Here is a 23,772-nt window from a genome sequence, read left to right on the forward strand (position 1 = left end):
GTTTCAACTGAAGCTTTATCAACATTTGTTCTCTAAACCATTAAGAACTTAAATATTCTCTTCCCTGCCGTCTCCAATCTGTCCTTTCTGTCATTCATTCCTCAACGTTTATTGCTCAGAAGTTCAGTCAATTTTACTTGACTGAGAAGTATACTTGAGATAAACTCCCAAATTTAAAAAGTTCCTTACTGACTATGCCAGCAACTCAGTTTCCCAGCATTGCCATTTGTGCAAACATGATGGGTCAAATCAATTTTTAGAATATCAGCTCAAAACTTATTTGCTTCACTGGTCTAATGACATTAATTCTGCATTCAGTTGGCAATTTTTTTTTGGCTGCCAAAGCCAAAGTGTACTTTAAATATTAGCTCCGTTGGGTGCAAGGTGCAAATGCAACTAGGAATTCCAAAAAAGGCAGACAACTCCACAGGCCATGAAATTCTACCCAAAATACTAATAGAATCTCAAACAAGAAAACTTGATTAAGTGCACATTGGTAGCCTGTGTTGAGGTGACAAGGAAAATTTCAATCAGATTTACAGTACAAAATAATGTGCAATTTCATTTAAATTTAGCTCTTCAAACTTAACATTGTACTACAATGATCATAAGTTTACAACTGTAAGCTTCAAAATGATCTCAATGTTCATTATGCTGAATTTCATGTAGTCATGCTTTAATCTGTATTGAATTCACCATCATAAATCAGCATCAAGAAATTAAGTCAAATCTTTTCCAAACTTTAAAAAATCAATCAAAACTGATTAATGCAAGACCCCGTCTTCCTGTAAAACTCTTAATCAACTTTTCAATCTGTTCAAACACAGCAACATGCATGCCTGAACTACTGCATTGATCAAGTTGGAATAGTACATCTCCCTACAAAATGTCTCCAATGTGTGTCTTCAATTTATATAGTCTAGAATAAATTTATTTTTCTTCACACATCACCAATTCAAATGTTTCCAATTGAAAATGCGATAATAAGGCCATGGATCACTGAGGTGCTTATAATTTGAAGTGTTGCACAGAACAGCGTATTAAATTGCTTCATTTTTATACAACTAGTAGTTGCCATCTTGTTCAAAGGCATGTACAAAATTTAAATCTATTCAAGTTAAACAAGTCATTCAGAAAATCATCCACCAATAAAATCATTATCTTCGCAGAGTCCATTTTTGGCTCATTACTGAAGCTCATCTCTTGTACAAGTCTGTCTGCTCCTTGGCCTGAAATGAAATAAAACCCCCATTGTCCCAATCCGCTGGGCTCTGGGACAAAGGCACAGTTTCTCTAGGGTGTTTGTGAATGACAGCCAACTTTACCCTCGTCGCTCCCATAACCAACAGTGTTCCTTGGCGAATACCAGAAAACTCAGTATTTATTCATGACTCAAGTTTTGAACAGTTAGAAGCTGTTATACACTACTCTGTTTGAAGGAAAATTAATGCGCTTATGGAAAAAAAAGGTTAAATTTCTTTGAGAGACCATTAAACATTTCACGCAGTAGCCTCAAATAAGGATGGAGTGCTCTCCAATTCCACGGTAAAAGCATTACCTACTTCATGAAGATATGTTTCTAAATTTAGGTTTAAATTACTTATTATAAAAATTGGCCTTCTCATTGTTGAAATGGCTAGATATACTCCAGACAGTAATATTTAACTGAATAATATTGAATAATAAACTGATATGGTCAAGGGAAGTACAATACAACTTTTTATATACTTGCAAGTTTTACATTCATAAGTAATAAAGGCTCCTTTCCTTCCTGATCTCCATCTCTCTCAATTCTCTATGTCCAAAAAGAAAACCCTGAATGCACTCAACTGACTTTCCACATCCCTCTGAAAGACTGTTCCAAAGACTGACAACATTCTGTTTAAGATCCTCTCTGTCCTCACACTTATCCCAAGATTTCATGATTTTGTCCAAAGTTCTCAACTCTTCAGCCTGAACAAATAGCCCTTCAGCATCCATCCAGTCAACTTCTTGTTCTTCCAGATTCTACTGAGTCAAGACCAACCTGACTAAACTTCTGTTTTTTGTACTACACCCTAGTCCCAAAAATCAATCTGGAAAACATTGTTTGGAAAATGGAGAATGGAAATCTAAATGCTCTAAGGTGTTCCAGATAATGTCTGACCAAAGCCCTGTGTGATTATTTTGTGACATCTTTACATTTGTCCTCCAGTCTCCTTGCTCTATTGGTCAATGTATTACATTGGCCTTCCTAACTTTTCTGCAATTGTGGACCAACACAAGATCCCAGCACACATTTGCTTGTTTCCCCAACTGAAAAAAATATCTACTCTTCCCTCATTAACTGTACAGTCTCTTAAATTACACGGAATACAACCCAAGCCTAGTCAGTCTCTCCTCAACAATAATCACCAGCCCCAGCAACACATTTCAAAATTTTCTTTTGTATTCTCTCCAGGCAATAACATCTGTCCTACAGTGTGTGGTGACCATATTTGTACACATTATTCCAACTGTCGCTTAGCTGGTATTTCACACAGTACACTAGTGCTTAATGCCTCAGCCATCAAGCGGAAGTATCCAGTATGGCTTATCGTCCCGCTTTACCACCTTCAACAATTAACGGATATGCACTGCATGGTCCCCTACTCCTCTACACTTCAAATCCTACCAAGATGACTCCACATTATGGTGAGGGCAGGGGGTGGAGCTCGAAAACAGTCCACCTTGTGATTTTCCGTAACATAAAGCCACATCATCATCTGTACGTGTCAAGAAAAGAGAGTAGAAAAATAATCGTATTTCCATCCCCCCCCCCGCCACAAATTTCCAAAGAGCAAATTTTCATTCCGTATCCCAGATTTTTTCGTAGTGATTTGTGAATTCATCATGGGTGAATTTCCATTACTGCCATAACACGAGGGTTGCCTGTACTTACACTTGTTTGCCACTTGCTTTACAATATATTAAAGGATTTTCCATGGTAATTGTAAGCTGACTCACTTAACCAGGTTAAAAGAACCTTTTGATAACAATGATGTTTTTGCAGAAGAGTGGTTAAATAAGGGGAAATATCAAATCATATGAATAGTTAAGTCATAGTCTTTCTTCATTATTGAAGCCTTGAGAATAACCGATTTAATTGGATTATCATACTCCTTCAATACATGTGCCAATGTGGGGTGCATGCTTGAAATAGTCCTCCTGTTACAAATCAATTTGTATTAGGTTCATTCAGAAGTTTCCTCTCCAAATTCTTCTCAATAAAATTACAATTCAAGGCAACGGTTCTGATAATTTTTCCAGTAGATTTGCGTCTTTCCATCAAATTAAACAGTTGCAAATAAACAGGTAAACTTGGACTGAGGCAACTTTCATAATTGAATATTAACACTGTAATCAGTCTACAACAGTAAAACTTCTGGACCCAAAGTTGGTACTTTAGCCTGGATTGTGACAGACTGAGACTGATGCCTAGCCCCAACTACTTACCTGGGTTGCATGCTTGAGTCCAGCCATATGATCCAAATGGCAGGTGGGCCTCAGGCAACCAAGTCGGAGGGTCCCAACTACAAATTGTCCCATGGTAGGGGTTGCCAGGGTATTGAACCTCTGCTAGCTGGGGAATTATTTGTCTTAAAACAAGTCTGACATGTTGGCTGCTCCAAAAGCCATAAGCAAAAAAAAAATCAACAGAATCTAACACCAGAAATAAAGAACTGACTGCAGGTTGTTTTCCTATTCCATCGACATCACTGGGAAAATTCCTGAATTCCCCTCTCAATGAAATTGTGGGAAGTCCTTCACCAGAGTAAGTGCAAAGGTTCAAGGTGCCAGCTCACCACCAATTTGCCCAAGGGCAATTAGAGATGGGCCACAAATTAATAACAACCACGTCACAACAAAGTGAGAAAAGTTAACAAAAAGGTATCAATTGTTCCTAAAACTATTGCGAAACTTAATTTAGTTAAAAACAGAAATAGCTGAAAGTAAATGAAACCATCAAAATAAAGCAAAACAATTTGAAGTAACTTGCCCTTCATTTCTAAATCCATAGAACTACAATCTCCAGTGAAATCAACAGGGGCTAAGATCCTTCCTTCATAACAGAACAAGTCCCTTCAATGCTGGGTTCTGCCACTGTGTTCCACATGGAGTGGAGTAACAGAACAAACTGCAGATTCAACATCCAGAATCTGTCAATAACCCCAGACTTCTGATTGACAGAGACCCTGCCAAAGCCCATGATTACAACCATTTAAAACAGCGGAACAACCGTGGCTCTGATCAGAACTGCTGTACAAAGTCAGCACTCTGTAGTCTTTGCACACGAATGCTGAGCTATTTTGTATGAATACTGACCTGTTGAACGAGAAAGGTCGACAGTGCACAACATCAAGCTCTCAAAGACAAACCTCTGCTGGGTGTTTTCCAGCAGCCAAAAGAAAAAAAAAGTCCTACATTTGAAAAAAAAATGGAACTCACAACTAATTGATCAGATCAAAACTCTCTAGTCCTGCGACATCTTGTCATGAATGGTGGTGAACGACTAAATATGTAAACCTGACCTCCATAGTAGAGTTTGTCATGTGAGCACCAAGCACAAGATTGAAACTTGTGCTACTATACTCAGCAGGGATTGTCAAGTCAATGATCCATTTTGGTTCCATCCTCAAATTTCCAACATCACAAGAGGCCAATCTTCAGCTAATTTGATTCACACCATGACAAGAAATGGGTGAGAGCACTTGATACAGTTATGAGATTTGACACCACTCCAGCTATACAACTAACTTAGTCTGCAGGACTAGGCACAATTCTAGCCAAGTTATTCCATTGTTGTTACATGGCTGTCATCCACCAATGTAGAAAATTACCTCTCAACAAAAAATAAAGCAGGGTAAACCAATCCAGCTAATTACCAACTAATCTCTCAATTCCCAAAGTATGGAAAATATCATTAACAATGCTATCAAGTGACACTAACTTAATAACCTTTTCACCATTGCTCAGCTGGGTCACGCCAGGATGACTCAACTTGAAACCTTAGTGCAACCTTGGTCCCAACAAGGACCAAAGAGCCGAATTCCAGACTTGAAGTAAAAGTGACTACCCTTGACAGCAAGGTAGCATTTGACAGAGTCTGGCAACAAGAAGCAGTGATAAAACTCAAGTCCAAGGGAAAGAACCCAATGGTTGGAATCGTGCCTTACAAAGGAAAGTGGCTGTGGTTGTTGGAGGGTAATCATCTCAGAAGTTCCTCAGGGCAATGACATGAGCACAGAAATCGTCAGGTGTCTTCATCAGTAAATCTTCCTTCCATCGCCAGATCAGGTTAGAAGAGGGTGCCTGCGTAGTGTTCGATTCCATTTTCCACTCAGAAAATGAATCAGTGCATGCCTGTGAAGTATATAGAGCGGGACCTAAACAACATCAGCTGATAAATGGAAACAACATATTCCCACCACACAAGTACCAGATAATAATCACCTCAAAATGACGGAATCTGATCACTTACACTCAAAATTTGAGGGCATCAACATCACATTGCCCCCAACCACTATTATAGTGCAATAAGTGATATTGAGCAGAGATTCAATTAATCTGGCCAAATAAATACTGTGGCCACAAGAGCAGATCAGGGGATGGTTACTCATCAAGTTTCTCAGCTTCTGTCTCCCCAAAAATTTCCCACCATCGGCAATCCAGAAGTCATGAGCACATAGGAATATCCTCCACAAAAAAAAATCGAGTACACTCATCCAGGGAATTCCTCAAAAGCATGCACTTGTAAGAATAAACATTGAGATGGGCAACTGCACCCATTACTCATGTTTAAAATCTGTGAATATTAGAGTCAATCATACAGCACAAAAACAGGCCTTTCTACCCACCAAGTTTATGGCAATGATCAAATACCTATCTGTGCTACTGCACAATTGTTAGACAAATCCTCAAATGATTTAAACTACTTTTCTGGAGAAATCGATACATTACCCCATCAATTAAATTCTCTCAGATGAATCATTCACCTCCTGTGCATACACACAAAAATGATTCATTTTCACAAAGAATAGGCAATGCCAGATTGCAAAAAAAAAATTGCTTACAGTTTGATCAACCAGGCAAACTGCTAATTAAATGCACTTTAAAAACTTTGGATAAGTACAATAGTTAAGTGCAATGAATATTGCTTGTTTTGCTACTGCAAAAGTAGCAATCGTAGATGATAGTAAAAGACATTTATACAAAGTGCATGCTCGAAACAGCTTTTGATTATTTCTCAAAGTCACCTGCAACTCTGCCTGTAGAACTCTACAGAATGGAGTCTGCCAACACCAAACAAAACAAAATAAACTGCAGAGACCATACTAAAACATTAAGTCAAAGAAGAAAGTCACAAAGAAAACAAACTATTTAAAAAGCATCACCACCTTTGCCACTACACTAAATTTTCCCTCCAATTGTCTAGCTTTAATGTTCACCTATTGGTGATAATGAATGATGCATGGTTCCCAAACAACTATACCCATCCAAAGCCTCACCACAATGGCCATCCTTCATACAAGGACTGAGACATCACAATGTGTGTCTATTTTAAACACAAGGCACAAAACAACTTAACACAGCCATATCATTTTTTCCTCAGGGTCAAATATTATTTTGGAAAAAGATTTCGTATTGACCTTCTGTCATCTCAATCCTAGAGTGCTGAGGATGTGCATTAGTGAAATCTACTGAGTAATGAGTAATAAGTTAACAATGCTACTTGTGAAGAGTGAGAATCTCTTTTGACTGGAATTCAGAACTACAAAGTGCATTTACATAGCAAACCACATCCTTCAATATTAATGTTGATAACATTTGGAAAACATGCAGCAAACTTTCCAACTGTTTGAATTGTGGCATTTCTATCAGTTAAACAACCCTGAAAACGCTTATTTCTGATACATTTGACAGAGTTTGTAATCATTCACTAAGGGGCAGAGGTATATTGGCCCATGGCCATGTTCTTAATTAATTTAAGAAGTTGCTAAATAATATATGGTCAAGCTTTCAAAAAAAAAATCAATTGACATTTAAGACCAAGGAAACAAAGGATAAAAACTGCACTCTTCAACACTTCAGCAGAAAAGACAGGATGATGGTGAAATCTGAGGAATGGCTGATTTAGATCAGAAGATTTTTTTTTGATCCATCAGATGAGGTGAAAAAGAGGACATCTGGTGTGTTTTTTTTATCTAAAAGCTTTAACAGATTTAAAGAGCTAATGAACACATCCTTGAAATGAATATGGTTAAATATCAAGGTGACCAAATGCGTCACAGCTCAAATTTGAAAAAGCCACTGAGATCTTTTCTGATGCTGAAATTATGTTTTTCTTAAAGAACTACCACCATCTCACCTTCAGAAATAAAATGCAGAAGACATTCCAAAAGTCTGAGGAATCTTCCAATTGCTGAGGGGGAAAAAAAGCTGGTGTTTGGACATTAAGAAACACAATCAACATTTCTAGCCCAAATTTGAAAATATACATTGGCCAATGAAAAGTCACCAATTAAGCTCAAACAGTAGGTCATTTTACTGATTTAGTCCCAAGAGAATTCCAAAGCACACAACCCACAGGTTTTCTTGAACCAGCCTGTCATTTCATGGCACTATAAATGTGCTAATTTCACTAAGTCAAAAGCTTCTGTTGTACTTTCTGACATACTGTATGTTATTTGGTTTACGAATATGATTGCACAAAAACCCAGTTGCACTGTTCATTCTAGGCACACCACCTGTGTTGATAAACTCATTTTAATTGCACCTGGGCAATATCCAACATGCCAGGTTTAATAACTACATTTACCTTCAATACAGCACATATTCTAAATTGAAGTCTTCTCTGGACTCCATTTTAACAAATTTAGCAGCAGTAAACTTTCCCCTGTAGCCTTTACACAAAATGCACACTGGAAGCATAGCACTGCCCTATCAATGATTTCATTTATACAAGTCAAATAAACTACACTTTCTAATTTTACATTCAATCAGTCATGAGAGTCTCAGCTCTAACAGATTGCAAAATACTAGACTGAAAACATCAGATTAAGAATGGAGACCAGGATGTGAAGCTGTACATTTTCAGCCCAGGCTAGGGTTCAGACACACACCAACATTAGTCACTGTATTTAAAAGCCTCCAAACCAAGTCCCTGAGAATTCCAGAGAGTTAAGTACCCATTTGTCAATATGGAATGCTATCTACTTCTCTTTCCCTCACACTAATTCCAGTGCTTGGACTAAGTTATTAAATAGCCTCATCTTGGGGATCTTGACACATACAGAAAGGTCCTGGGAGATAAACCACCTGAATTTGGCAACAAAGAAAATCAAAGCTTGAGTAAAACTCCAAGGACTACTCTGCAGTTCAGGATGATCTTCACTGACCTTTTACCTCAGCACCTTTTGTCTGACCCCATATCCTTCAATTCCAACAAATCTATCAAACTCAGTCCTCACGGCTAGACAATTCCAATGATTCATTACTTCCAGATAACGAAAAAGCTCATTTCTGACCTTAATGGCTAACCCCCTGTTTTAAGACCAATACCCATGGTTCTAAATACACCAGTCAAGGGAAACACCAAGTCAACAGCTACCCTGTCAAGTCAACAGCTACCCCGTCAAGCCCTATGAGAATTTTAAACACCTGAATGAGATGTGTCGCAATCTTCCAACTCGTATAGGCCCAATCTGCCAGTTTCTCCTCATTAGAAGTCCCATATTCCTCCAAGCAATCTGATGAACTTGCACTTCAGTTCCACTACAACATGCATTTCCCACCTTTGGAAGGAAAACCAGATTATTCCAGGTATGGTCCACCAAGTCTCTATATAATTGGAGCAAGCGGTCCTGACTTTTGTATTCAAATCCTCCTGCAATAAAAGCCAACAAACCTTTGGCCTTCCTAACTGCTTATTATACCTGCATGTGATTAGGCAAGGATACTCAGGTCCCACTGGACACTTTACAAGCTCTTACCAGTTAAAAAAAAATGCACCACTTCCCCTTGCACACTGCAAGTCAGAACTTTTCGTGATCTATTTGTTCCTCCTCTGTCTGCCGTCCAACCCTCAATCCATTACAATACATATTCCTAATCCCATGAGTTCTAAGTTTGTTTCATAACATCAAGTGCCACCTTACTGAAGGCCTTGGGAAATTCCAAATAAATGGCATCAACTGCATCCCCTCTTAGGTATTCAGCCAGTCACAGTTTCAAAAAAAATTCCCAAACAATCTGTAAATTATGATTTCCAATGAAAATAATTCCCAATTTTCTTTCTCCATCCTGTATGAAACAGTGCAGTTATGTTTGCTCCCTTCTCAATCATGAGAACCATTCAAGATCATGTTGAATATAGGAAGATAGCAACCAGTGCATCCACAATGTCCATCTTTCAAAATCATTGTATGCAAGTCAATGAGCCCTGGTGATCTATTGACTTTCAGTTCCACTCCTCACATAATTCTTGTTGAATTAATTCTAATTTTTTTCAACTCCTTGTTCATTTCAGACCCATTGCTCTGCAACATTTCCCAGGAGGTTTTTTGTCCATGAAGGTCGACAATAACCGTTTAATTACTTCTTTTTCTACCTTATTTACCCAAACAATTTCTGCTGCCTCAGTCAGGAACCAATCCACATTAATATTTCCTAATATTTTCCCATTGTAAATACTAATAGCAGCTTCTACAGACCATTTTTGTGTTTCTCACCAGACTACTCTCCAATTCTACTTTCCTTATAAATGCTTCGGTACTCCTTTGACGAATCCTGAAATCTTTCTAATCTGCAGGCATACTTCTCGTTATGACAGCATGGTAAGCTTTTTTCCTTTGTTCAACTATATTTAACCTTGTAAGCCACATGTCAATGATTTTTCCTGTTGAACCTTTGCACCTTGTACACAATATATTACTTCTTCACATGTTAGCCATTTCTTTGTTATGGTCATCCTTTTAAAACCTATTCCAATCTGTCATTGGCAACCAATACCTCATACCTTAGTAGTTTTGTTTACATTAAAGATCCTGGTTTCAGATTCAACTCCGTTACTTTCAATCTTGATTTCAAATTCCAGCATGTTGTCATCAATCTTCCCTAAAGGCTCCTTAACTACAAAATTATAAATTAACCTGTTAACATTGCACAGTACTCCTTTAAAATAGCCTGTCCCTCAATACATCAACAACATACTGATTAAAACAAAAATCTTACTTGGTCCAAAACTAGTCCTCCATGTTATTACTGCCAAATTGGTGTAGATTCAAGTTCCCCATGATTATCATACTATCCTTAGTACAGATGTCTCTGCTTTCCCAATTCACACTAAGCTTTACACTATTGCTACTATTCAAGAACCTGTTGACGATACCCACCATTTTCTGCCCCTTGCTCTTTCTCAGCTACACCCAGACCAATTTAACTTTGAAATTTTCCAAGCTCAGATCCTTTCTCTATGACCTAACACTGTTTAGGTAACTCAAAGCAAGCTGCAAACCTAGGTAGGCTTTGGCCTGTTTTAAACACTTAATTCACAAACTTATTTGAGGTTGAGTGTGAAGCATTTCAACTGCCCATGATAGATCTACCCCTCATGTCAAGTTCAAAACTAAATCACAAAAGTAGAACAGATTAACATCAACCTTTCTGGTCAGATCACCAAAGTTGACTCAGATCACCAAAGTTGGGTCAGTTCTGACTATTTTGAGTATTCATCAGATGTGCTCTAGAGTTCAAAATTTGTCCACTTTTGAAGGTGCAAACTGAACAAAAACATAAGCAAAAACACACACAATAACGAAAACAATAAATGCAGAGCAAGAGGGAGTGAATTCAAATGAGCAGGAATATAAGAAGCTGCAGAGAGTAGTGGACTCCTCTCATAATGGGCACATCCTTCCCCACCATTAATAGGATCAACAGGAGGCGCTGCCTCAAGACAACAATATCATCAAAGATCCCCATCATCCAGGCCATGCTATCTTCTCACAGCTACTATTGGGCAGGAGGTACAGAAGCCTGAAGTCCCACACCATCAAGTTCAAGAACAGCTACTTCTCTTCAACCATTCGGTTCTCGAATCAACTAGCAAAACCCTAATCACTACCTACAGTTTAGCAAAACTATGACCACTTTGCACTAAAATGGACTTTAGTTTTGTTCTAAACATGTTTTTTCTTGTAAGAATTCAGTACAATTTATGTTTTTCTTCTGAATGCTGCTTATATGATGCTATGTGCCTGGGATGCTGCTGCAAGTTTCTCATTGAACCTGTGCATGCATGTACTTTTGCATATGACAGCAAACTCAACTTTGACTTTGCATCTTCACACCGCACATCATTTTCTGCCATCTACACTCAGGTTTTACTGTACTATATAAAAAAAAGGCAAAATAATCGCAAGGAGACTCTACAACATTATTGCTTGGACTTCGATCTTTTCCATTATTACCACCACAAGAGCCACCAGTTCATCAATAGAGAAGCCCTGTGCATAAGTTGAAGCACTCCATTTGAATGGTAGCTGATTCCAAGGAACTGTCAGACATGCATCAAACCACAAGTATACAGACAGTCATACCATATGAAGTAGTTTACTTCCACAGTCCAATCATCACATACGACAAACCCTGTAAATCAAGCAAATACTTTTGTATTCAGCCTTGAACATCATCGAGCAGCTGCTGTACCACTGCCCAAAATTTTCCCATTAGCTGCATGATAAGACAAAATCCCACAGATGCTAGAAATCAGAAATATAACTGCAAGTGCTGGAAGTACTCATCGGGTCAGACAGATGCTTCCTGACCTGCTCTATATTTCCAGAATTAACTGGTTTGATTTCATTATTTGACAGACGTCTCTCCAGTTTGGTGCAAATAATAACCCAGGGTCGGTGATTGTGACCTGCAACTACTTTGATATTTGAGATATCAACATACAAAGGTTATGTGCCAAGTTACTAATGTCAAACTGTGCAAGGAGAGTTCTTGTACAACAAACTTTGCCAAAGTCACATGTCAGCTTTGAGGCTAATGCATCCTGAAAGATGCCAAGTGATCAGCTCATCACGCCAGAGAGCCCCCTCAACAACATCAGTTGGTAACTACTCTCATAGCTCAGACTCTGTACATTTGCCACGTGGAAACTTCACTTGATCGCATCTCTTCCAACTTTCAAAAACAGTAAGAACAACCATTTGACTACATCTTATCAAAAATCTCATCTGCATTTGCACTTTGTGAATGGACTAGAAAGTGCACTTAGTCACTCAGCAACTGGTTCAGGTGCCTCCCCACTCCTCCTCTCCCTCCCAATGCTCTTGAAGCCTTCTAGAGTAGCAAAAAGCCTTAACACACCTCGCCACACTTAGCACCAGACCATACCAAACCAAAAAAATTTAAGAGTATATTCAAATTCCAGATGATCCCACCAACGTGCAAAGGATTTGGCATTTACAAGACTATCCTTACAAACATCAATGAAGACACGAAAAACAGAGAGCAAATGGGCAACCCAACGTCATCCCTCTTCCAAGAATAGAGTCAGTGAGCCTCTTGGCACTGAAGTAATGGGTCGGTATGAAATCAGTCACTTAACATCTGTAGTTTAGCAATATAGTGGCGCAAATCCCATTTATCAGCTGAAACAATTATTGAAATCAAGATTAACAAGTGCCAAATACCATTCTCGTCTTCAAAAAAAAACTCCACATCATTCAGTGCAACTTTTAGCTGAGCAATGGTATGAAATGTTCCCTGGTGTGGTGGATGAGTTGGAATAGGGAGAAAATCTTTGACTGGATGATTTCCACAACAATAATCAGAATTTAACCGAAACCCTAACCTGGTTCTACCAAAATACATAATCAATATTTTCGATCTGACTTTCACGATCTTGTCGGTTTGCTCAGAGATGTTATAAATACTGGCAGGTTGATTCAGGTCCCATGAGACTGCTCGAGAGGCTTCCGCCAAATGCTCAGATGTGCAATCGGGAAGGGCAAAGTGATCTACAGAGCCTTTCCTCTTACTCTCATTGTGCCTGGAGAACGCGGATTTGATTTTACACAAACCATATGGCACACCTTTCAGCCCAAGAAGGGATATCTGCAGCATACGAACCTTCTGCCGCAACGTGAAACCACCGAAGCGGCAAACTTAATTATTGTATCAAAATAACATGCCTCGAAACTATTTCAGAATCATGATCCGAGTAGAAAGAAAAACCTCAACTGGGCGGTTAAAACCGTTTTAAAATAAACTGGAAGCATGCTTGTATTATTCACGTTGAATAATTTCTTAAAGACTTAATAGAGGGGTTTACCCATTTTCATGGACTTTTTTTTGAGAAACCCCACAAAAATGAGCATTCATTTCACACTCATTTCAGTCTCCAGAAATGCGATAGGACTATTCCTCATACTGTGCGAGTTCACTCGCCAAACTGATGCATCTCCACTGATCTAAGATTAGCCAAACGGCAAGAAATTCCACAAATTGCAATTTCGAAGCCCTTTAAACAGAGTAGCATTTGGTCAACGTTAGATCCAGTAAAGTGCACCTCGGCCCCAGAAAGGAAATCTGACTCGACACACAGTTTCAAATAACAACGAGTACAGTACTTTCGGAGTTAATGAGTTAGTAACCGAAAAAGAATCACAAAGCCCTTCCACCTGAAATCAAACATTGCTAACATTGTGTCGATGCACTCACCGGGCTAACACATCGCCTTGAGAGAATGATTTCACACCCCAGAAAGACAAAACAAACTACAGAGAGACTCTAAGAGGACAAAAAAACTTACAGACTTCAGAAATTTCAACGACCCCACGTAGTCTCTCTCTGTTTTTAAAATCTCATTCATCACACACACACGTAAGCGAAGCTGCCGATCGGTGTCCTTTCCACTCTCCACTCCATTTTCTCGGTGACTTTCTTCGTCCATGTTCCTGTGCTATTAGAAGTAAACAAGACAGTTCAAAGGCAAAAAAAATAAACGTGAAGGTAAATTTCTCTCGCTTCACAACTGGCGGCTTCTTTAAAAGACTTGAGAATTAATTTGGTTCAGATTCACTCGCATTTTGTTATTCGAATTTCACCGTTTGCAAAACACTTGGTTGATTAAGCTGGCTTCCCTATTCCGTTCTGTTCGATAATACGAGAGACTGGAGGGTTCGTTTTTACTGCTCCTTGGAGAAGTCCCAACTCCGTTAGAAGGCTCTTCACAACATGAAACGGATGACTTATTGCACATTTGTTCTCAAACTTCTGCCGAACTTACTTTAAGCTTGCAGAAGAAAACCAAAATAAAGCAAGCACCATAACACTGGCTGAGAGAAAGAGAGAGAATGGAACTGACGGGCTACAAATTGCCAAAATCTGCAGCAAATGCTACCGGCCACCAGGATTCCGCTTTTTGCCAATGAGACAACGGGCACATGCTCAGAAAACCGAGTGAAGGGACCGTCTCCAAAATCTCACTTAAAACTCCAGCGGCTCTGCCCACTGGGTCCCAAAAAGCAACGGTTAAAACCAAACCCATCCATTTTTTAAATTGTCACTTTTTCCAGCAACAATTTTTTTTCATTACTACAAAGATTCAAAGCAAGAGACCTGAACATAAAAAAGGCTGAACTTCTGTTTTAAAGTGCTAAACGTGTTCAAAGTGCAAAGTTGCCAGCCAATGCAAAGCATAGAATTCGTTGGCTTAAACGAGTAAATTCGTTTTACAGTAATTATGTTATAAGACAACATTTTGCTGTTTGAAATTTTATTTTGAAGAATAACTTGAATTCCAGAAAAAGGGAAATAGCTTTAAATACCTCAATGTTTTAAAATTGTAATGTGAGATGGTCCCTTACTTTTGGCCTTCGCGTTATCTGGAATTCCGCTATTCTTCTCGACTACAGAACGGTAATTTTTATCAACGTGAAGGCATGCATTAAGATAAAGTGAAGAGATTTTGCGTGTCTTAGCCGGGACGACTATGATTTAGCGGGAGAAAATAAGAACACAAATTAACTAATATTCTTTAGATTTGTCCCCCTTTACTCTAGGGGGCAATCTTTACAAATGTATTTGGTAGACTCGACTTGCCCAAGATCTGGACAAAACTCAACTGAGAAGAAATGTCAGAAGACTGTGAAAATAAGTAGCTTTATTTTTTTCAATGACTATTAAACTTCGAACTGCATTCATTTAGGACAAGGATGTGTTTGGCTCTGATGCAGTAACGTGATTGAAACCAATCCGACTGTCAAATCAATGAAAGAAGCTCGCCACAGGTCACGTATGGTAGCAAAAGAGAGCGTGCGGAAGAGATTCACCAGGATGTTGCCTGGAATGGAGGCCTGTCATTGTAAGGAGAGATTGAATAGGCTCGGTTTATTCTCACTGGAACATAGGATTTTGAGGGGTGACGTTATGGAGGTTTACAAAGTTATGAGGAGCGTAGATAGGATAGAGTATTTTTCCCAGGGCAGGGGAGTCTAAAACTAGAGTGCATAGTTTTAAGGTGAGGGGGAGAAATTTATAGGAGACTTAAGGGTAAGTTTTTCACACAGCAGGTTGGTAGTTACCTGGAATGAGCTGTCAGTGGAGGTGGTAGAGGCAACTGCTTTGCTGACGTTTGGCCCAGATCTCTCGACAAAGCCCTCCTATCCATTTACTTATCCAAATGTCTTTTAAGTGTTGTTATTGTACCTGCCTCAATCACATCCTCTGACAACTCATTCCATACATGCACCATCCTCTGCGTGAAGAAGTTGCCCCTCAGGCCCCGTTTAAAGTTTTCATCTCTCACCTTAACCTATGACCTCTAGTTTTTAGTTCCCCTTCCCAGGGAAAAAGACTCTGTGCATTTGCTCCATCTATACCTCTCATGATTTTATGAGGTCACCCCTCAATCTCCTACATTCTAAGAAATAAAGTCCAAGCCTGCCCAACTTCTCCCTATAACTCAGCCTTACGAGTCCTGGCAGCATTCTCGTAAATCTTCTCTGCACTCTTTCCAGTTTAATTATATCTCTCTGAGAACAGGGTGACCGAAAATGTACACAATACTCCGAGTGCGGTCTCACCGATGTCTTGTACAACTGCAACATAATGTCCCAGTTCCTAACCTCAATGTCCTGACCGACGGAGGCCAGCATGCCAAACGCCTTCTTCACTACCCCATCTACCTGTGATGTCGCTTTCAGTGAAATTTGTACTTGTACTCCCTGATGCCTCTATTCCACAACAGTCCCCAGGGTCCAACCATTCACTGTATAAGTCCTACCCTGGTTTGACTTCCCTAAATACAACACTTCGCACTTTTCTAAATTGAAAGCCACTTGCCAATCTTCAGCCCACTTACCCAGCTGATCAAGATCCTCCTGTAATTTTTGATAACCTTCACTGTCTATACCATCTATTATCATCCGCAAACTTACTACTATACCTTGTAAATTCATATCCAAATTGTTTATATCAATAACCAACAACAAAGGTCCCAGCACCGACCCCTGTGGCACACCGCTAGTCACAGGCCTCCAGTCCGAGAAACAATCTTCAACCTTCACTCTCTGCTGCCTACCATCGAGCCAATTATGAATCTAATTAGCTCCCTCTCCCTGGATCCCATGCAATCTAACCTTCCAGGCTAGCCTGCCATGCAGGACCTTGTCAAAGGCCATGCTAAAGACCATGTAGACAACGTCCACTGCCCTACCTTCATCTACCCTCTGGGTTACCTCTTCGAAAACTCTCAGAGATTTGTCAGACATGATTTCCCATCTACAAAGCCGTGCTGACTATCCCTAATTAGACCTCACCTATCGAAATGTTGATGGATACTGTCCCTCAGGATCCCCTCCAGTAACTTACCCACCACTGATTCCAGACTCACTGGTCTGTAGTTCCCTGGCTTGTCTTTCCTGCCCTTCTTACATAGTGGTAAAACATTAGTCACCCTCCAGCCTTCCGGAACTTCACCTGTGGCTAAAAATGAAGCAAATATCTCTGCAAGGGCCTCCACAATCTCTTCCCCAGCTACCCACAAGGTCTAAGGATGCACTCGGTCAGGCCCTGGGGATTTATCCCCCTTAATGCACTTTAAGGCCGGCAATACCTCCTCCCTGGTAATTTGTATGTGGTCCAAGACATCATCACTCAATCCCCTCATTCCTTCAGCATCCATCATTTTCTCCACAGTAAAAACTGATGAGAAATATTCATTAAAAATCAAACCCATCTCCTGTGGCTCCACACATAGACAGCCATGCTGATCTTTAAGGGGACCTACTGTCTCCCTAGCCATCCTTTTACTCACAGTAATATAGCCATATATTCTCTTGGGATTGTCCTTAACCCTGCCTGCCAGATCTACCTCATACCTCTTTTCTGCTCTCCTGATTTCCCTCTTGTGTATTCCTACACTTCTTATAGTCATCAAGGCGTTCACTTGTTTCTGATTGCCTAAGCTCAATTTATGCCTCCTTCTTCTTCCTGTTCAGAGCCTCAATATCTCCCATCAATGAGGGTTCCCTGAACTTGTCAGCCTTGTCCTTCACCCAGCAGGAACATGCTGCCCCTAGACTCCTGATATCACACTTCTAAAAGCCTCCCACTTGACAGTCATTCCTTTACCAGCAAACAGGCTCACCCAATCGACCTCTGCAAGATCCTGCCTAATGCCTTCAAAATTAGCCTGGCCCTTGTTTAGGACCTTAACCTGTGGACCCATACTATCTTTCTCCATAACTATTTTAAAACCAATAGAATTATGGTCACTGGACCCAAAGTGCTTCCCAACTCACTCTTCAGTCACTTGCCCTACCTTGTTCCCTAAGAGGAGGTCCAGTGTTGTGCCCTCTCTAGTAGACCCTCTATATATTGATTACAGAACCTCTCTTGGGCACATTTAATAAACTCCAAGCCCTTTGCACTGGGGGGGGTACCAGTCAATGTTGGGAAGCTAAAATCTCCCACTCATACTCCCTGTTATTCTTCCAACTATCTGCAATCTCTCCACATATGTGTCCTCTAATTCCCGCTGACTATTGGGGGGACTATAATACAGTACCATCAAAGTGAACATCCCCTTCTTGTTTCTAAGTTCACTCCATGTGGCCTCATTAGATGATCCCCCAGGAATATCCTCTCTCAGCACTGTTGTTAGGTCCTCCCTCATCAAAAAGGCAACTCCCCCTCCTCTCTTACCTGTACCTCTGTCACGCCTCTAGCATCTGTTTCCTAGAACATTAAGCCACCAGTCCTGACCTTCTCTCAGCAATGTTTCTGTTAAGTGTAGAGGGATATGGGCCAAATGCAGGTAAATGGAATTAGCATCGATTGGCAGATGATTCTATAAATAAACATAACACTCCTACCTTGCAAGGAAGCAGATGAGGAGATATGTAGGACATTGATGGAATTATGCTACTTTATTCTGCAGGTCAGCACAAGGGATATTGCATGAAAGGGGAAATGATAAGTGCAGGAAAACACTTCTCCATCCATAGAGTGATCTTTTGATAAAATTCATGTCAGGAAAACGTCTGAAGTTACTGCAAACAATCAATATACTTAAGTTGTTCAGGCGACTGAGGTTTGGAAAAGTTGTTTGTTTGACTGGTTTTATACTAGCTATGACTGGCATCTGAGCTATGAATGTGCAAATAATCTGTCGATTGAGGCATCCAACTGGTTCTCAAATTGTCATAGGGGTTTTTTTTGTATTTATGGGGGTTCATTTTCAGCCCAATTTTATTTGTTTACTTTTTGGCCAATTTCATAATATCAGTGCTTCTGTTTTTTAGTGATGCGATTCCACATAAATTGGGAATTAAATGCCCAAAATCTGAAGTGAATCTGCAGTGCACCTGTACAGTAATGCTGAGAGTCAAGAAAATGTTTCTCAAAAACAGGTCAGCTCTCCTCTAAGTTTCAAAATTTAACAACACAAAAGCATTGGCAGGTGAAATTCCTGAGATAGTCGTGATCGGAGAAGAACACATATGTGGCACCGCAGCTCATGTCAGGGAATGCAACACATGGTCCAAAATTTGACTGTACCTGTAATATGTCAGCAACCTTAGTTACTGTTCTGTGATTTTGTTTTCAAGTAAGACATGAGAGAACACATACAATATGTGCTTGACAATTGCTTCAACCACCGAATAAAATGAACTTGAAAATAGCATAAACCTCGCTTCATTGGAAATGCCCTCCGAAACAACTTTACACAGCCAACATTCTCATATGTAAATCTGAATATAAGTATCCATTTTTGAAAAATTTCATGATTCTCACATTTCTCATGAGATCGTGATAACTAAAAGTCAGAACGTGTATGTGTTTCGTTGTAGTTCATCCATACAAGCTTAAAGTTGTCCATTGAGACATCTCGACTGATTCTTAGATGGTCACAAGACTTTTGTATCTATAGTTTTATTTGTCACCCTTGGTAATGAAAAGAACTCACTGATATCCATTCTAAGTTTTTTTTTATTAGTTTGAATGTATTTTTTATCTGACTTTTGCACTTTATATTTAAATAATTTTAGTATCTTTCTTTTCCTAATCATTTAAGATCTGAAAAGAAATACCTCTCCAAGGTTGCCTTTCAAACACTTTCTTTCATGAAATTCTTTCCTTCGTCTTTTATCATGGAGTCATACAGCATGGACGGAGGCCCTTCGGCCCAACTCATCCATGCTTACCGTGTTACCCAACAAGCTAGTCCCATCTGCTCGTACTTATCTAGATGGCTTTTAAATGTTGCTAATGTGCCCGCCTCAACCACTATTTCTGGCAGCTCACTGCAAATATGCACCACCCTTTGTGTGAAGAAGCTGCCCCTGATGTCCCTTTTAAATATCTTGCCTCTGATCTTAAACCTATGCCCTCTTGTTTTTAGCACCCCCTCCCTGGGAAAAAGACGATATGTTTTCACCTTGTCTCTGCCCCTCAGAAGTTTGGGTGTAGAATAAACACCAGCATAGACTGACTAACACAAATGATATCTTTTCATGCTGCATATTCAACATAGTAACTTGTACCTTTAAGTATCTGGACGCAGCTGTTGGTCTTTGCATTGTTTCTGGTACTCAAAAAATCTTCATTGTGACTCTCTGGCTGTGTAGCAAATCTCAGCTTGTAAAATGAACACCAATGGACAAGATGATTGAGGTCACTAGAACATCATTAACCAACATGCAAAAGGGAAACGTTTCTCACTATCTGCCCTATCTGCATCTCATAATTTTGTATATCTCAATCAGGTATCCTCTACCCCTCTCCACTCCAAAAAAAAATTCAGCAGTTATATCCAGTCTCTGATTTGATAAAATTCCTCCAGTAAGAATTCATTTTTTTCCACCCTCTCAGCCACACCTCAGATATTGAGCTAGGCTAATACTGTTTTGTGTGGAACTTGAATGATTTCAGTTTGTTTAATGTTTGAAATGAGTGGCATCTTCAAATGAGATTTAGTTCATATAAAAAATTTTCTGAAAATGAGTTCTATCAATTCTTCTTTGCTTTTTAACTTTTATTCTTATATATTTTCAATAATGCTTTTCTCCATATACCCAGAGTAAGAATTCGGTCTTCTGTCACTGTTCTAAACTGACACCAGCACCAGCCCTCAATACTCAATCCTCAATCCTTGAATGGAACCATATGTTTGCAGGGGAACACAATGCAGGTTGATACTCTCGCATCCATTTAGCCTTCTCAGCCGAAGATAGTTATTTCATTCCTGACCTCAATATCTCCATGACCCTATTTCCAACATTCATTTTCATCATCATCCTTTTTTACAGTTTTCATCTATTGTTGTCTTTCATTTACATAATGATTTTCTTTGCTGCCCCTCAGCATTTATATATCCAGCAATTTTCGTGAAAGGTCATTAATCCAAATGCTACCATATTTCAATGCTATGACTAAATTATGAACCTTGGGCACAAGAAAATCCCAAGACTGTAATATTTCAAACATATTCATTGTAGGCAATGGAGTATGTTATCCCAAGATTTTTCTTTCTATACTAATCCACCTTTCTAACTCCTCCAGCTCAAAACCATATGTTGTTTAAAAATTGACTTTGAAGTACTTTCTCAACAGTCATGTCTATAATCAAGGTGGTTCAGCCATCTCTAAGACAGTGCAGAAGCTGGAATCAAACCAAGGACTAAAATTAAAGGCAGACTATTAATACATTGATACATATGCACATGATAAATCAAATCAGTTTTTGAATCTACACAGGTATGCAAGACACAAATATATATCAGGAATATCAGGATATATATCAGGAATATTTTTCAGGAGACTTATTTAAAACTGCTGGTTCACCTTGCAGTGAAGTACATGCTCATGTACTGAATACCCAGCCACAGTCCCAAGTCTTCTTGTAAACTTCAGTACCTGTTTCAGAAAAGACACAGATCTTTGGAAAGATATGATTGGCAGGGAAGGAGTAGGGAAAGGTAATTCCAACATGGTTCTCCTCTTGGCAAAATGATTGGAACACAGGTTTACCGTAACGACCATCCTGTTTCATTAGAAAAACATGTACACAATCTCATAGCAACACCTGTGATTTAAGCATTGGCACCTGCGAGACTACATTTTCTTCCAAGAGATATCTGCAGCACTTGCACCATGAAAACCATGACAAATAATGATGACTGACTGACCACCACTTCACCTAATCTGTCATCTCCAGCAATCTTGACCTTAAACTGTGGCAAAAACAGAAACTCTTTCACTGCAAACTCAGTGCTGAATGACTCAGAGACCGCACAACAAAACCTCTATTCACAGGACTTCATGGACATCCTGATGACTCTTAATCAGCAGGAGCCACAGGGTGCCCACAGAGCTAGGTCTGCCATCAAGTATGCACCTGCAAAGAGACTCCTGATACCTTTAACAGAAGTCTCCAAGACTGGTATGATGAGAGCTACCAGCAACTCCATGAGCTCTGTAATTGTAAACACAAGGCATTCATAGACTCAAAAGGTGGTCATCTTTCAAGGACAATAAAACAGATCTGCACACATCTATAAGCTGAGGCCCAACAAAAAAAATATAACCTAAAGAACAGATAATAGGTGCAAAGAATGCAATTGATGTAGCAGCTGGGCAATAACCTCACACCCATGTATTCTTTGGCAATAGCAAGGCCATCTATCATCCAAACACATAAGGATCCATTCTAATTAGAGCCGAGGACAGTGATGAACTTATCACAGATAGAAAAGCGATGAATGCTTGAAAGAAGGAACACTGAAGATCTCTTCATCTAACAGCATACTAATCATCACAGTCTTGGAACTAGTTGAGCCTGACAAGAGGGTAAGAAGGCCATCCAACAGTTGAAAGACAACTAGACTTCCAGAACAGATGGAATCCATGTCTAAGTACTAAAACATGGTGGAGCATTATTCCATCTCATCAAATTCATTATTTCATCTCCTTCTTCTGGGAAGAAGGGAGCCTACCCGAGAACGTCAGAGACAATGTGATCATAACCAACTTCAAGAAAATCTGAATATCTGTCACAGGGAAAACCATCACAAGGATTCTCCCCAACCATCTCCTCCCAGAGGCCAAATAGCTCCACCCAGGATCCAAATGTAGATTCCATTCATCAAAAGATATCGAAGACATGATCATCACCACCTAAAATGAAACACAACTACCATACACAAAAGCCTTTGACTTCATTAACTGTAAGGAATTGTGGAGAAACCTTCTCAAATTGGGCTTTCCAAGAAATTCATTACTATTCTATGATCACATGCAAACCATGATCCTAATCGATTAATCCAGCACAGACTAAATCCCAATGCTGACTGGGGTTAAGCAAGACTGTGTCATAGTTGCAATCCTTTTTCTCAATCTTCCTCACCATAATACTCCAATAAGATTCTAGCTGGAGTGGAGTTATTCAACATTAATTGTCTCCAAAACAAGATTGCCCCAACAATGTACAGGTAATGCTTGCATATGTGCACACTTGGAGACTGAGCTGAGTCATCACTGATTCCTTCACTGAAAAAGGTTGGGCCTCAGTTTAAACATCCAGAAGAAAGTGCCCCACCACAAACACTTGACAATCAAGATCCACACTGGAGACTGGAAACCATGGATCAGTTTCCTTACCTCAGCAGCTACCTCTCAGCAAAGGCAGACATCAAAGATGAAATTCACTACAGTCCCCAGTGCACCAGCTCTGTCTTCTGCTGACTGAGCAAAATGTACTTAAAGCCAGGACCACAAACCTGACACTCTCATGACCTTCGGGGCAGCAGTGATCCTTGCCTACCTGTACACTTCGGAGTCACAGACAGTCTGCAGGAGACACCACAAACTACCAGGAAGAACCTCCAGTGTCATCACCACAAAACTCAACAAATCGATAGGCAAGATCAGTGAACCAAATTCAGTTTCCTTTCCCAGGCCAACATCCCTGGCCAAGACATTCAGGGTATACTCAAGCAGCTCCAGATGGGCAGCACACTTCATCTGCCTGAAGACTCCTGAAACAAATACACTAGAACCCCCTTAGCACTATCCATAGAGCACTGATCCATTACAGCATTCTTGGTCCAAGGGAAAAATATTCTTACTGAAGAATAGGAATGAACAAAAATAAAAAGTCAAAAAGCTTACCAGCTTACCAGTTTACTAGCTTGTCAATTGCATCCATATAGCTTGTCAGATGGGTCTTGTTTGTGT

The 23,772-nt window shown here is 39.7% G+C and overlaps 1 protein-coding gene across 1 annotated transcript in view; it reads right to left on the minus strand.

The window, feature by feature from the left end:
• The window catches only part of prex1 (phosphatidylinositol-3,4,5-trisphosphate-dependent Rac exchange factor 1), a 167,461-nt gene extending 153,038 nt beyond the window's left edge, over window positions 1–14,423 (minus strand). The window contains 1 exon segment of the mRNA XM_052031374.1: window positions 13,844–14,423. Within this exon segment, the coding sequence (XP_051887334.1) occupies window positions 13,844–13,984 (141 nt within the window). The 5' untranslated portion in view covers window positions 13,985–14,423.
• Between the last annotated feature and the right edge of the window lie 9,349 nt (window positions 14,424–23,772).

Source organism: Pristis pectinata, chromosome 16 (genome assembly GCF_009764475.1).
Source record: "Pristis pectinata isolate sPriPec2 chromosome 16, sPriPec2.1.pri, whole genome shotgun sequence".
NCBI classification, from domain to species: domain Eukaryota; kingdom Metazoa; phylum Chordata; class Chondrichthyes; order Rhinopristiformes; family Pristidae; genus Pristis; species Pristis pectinata.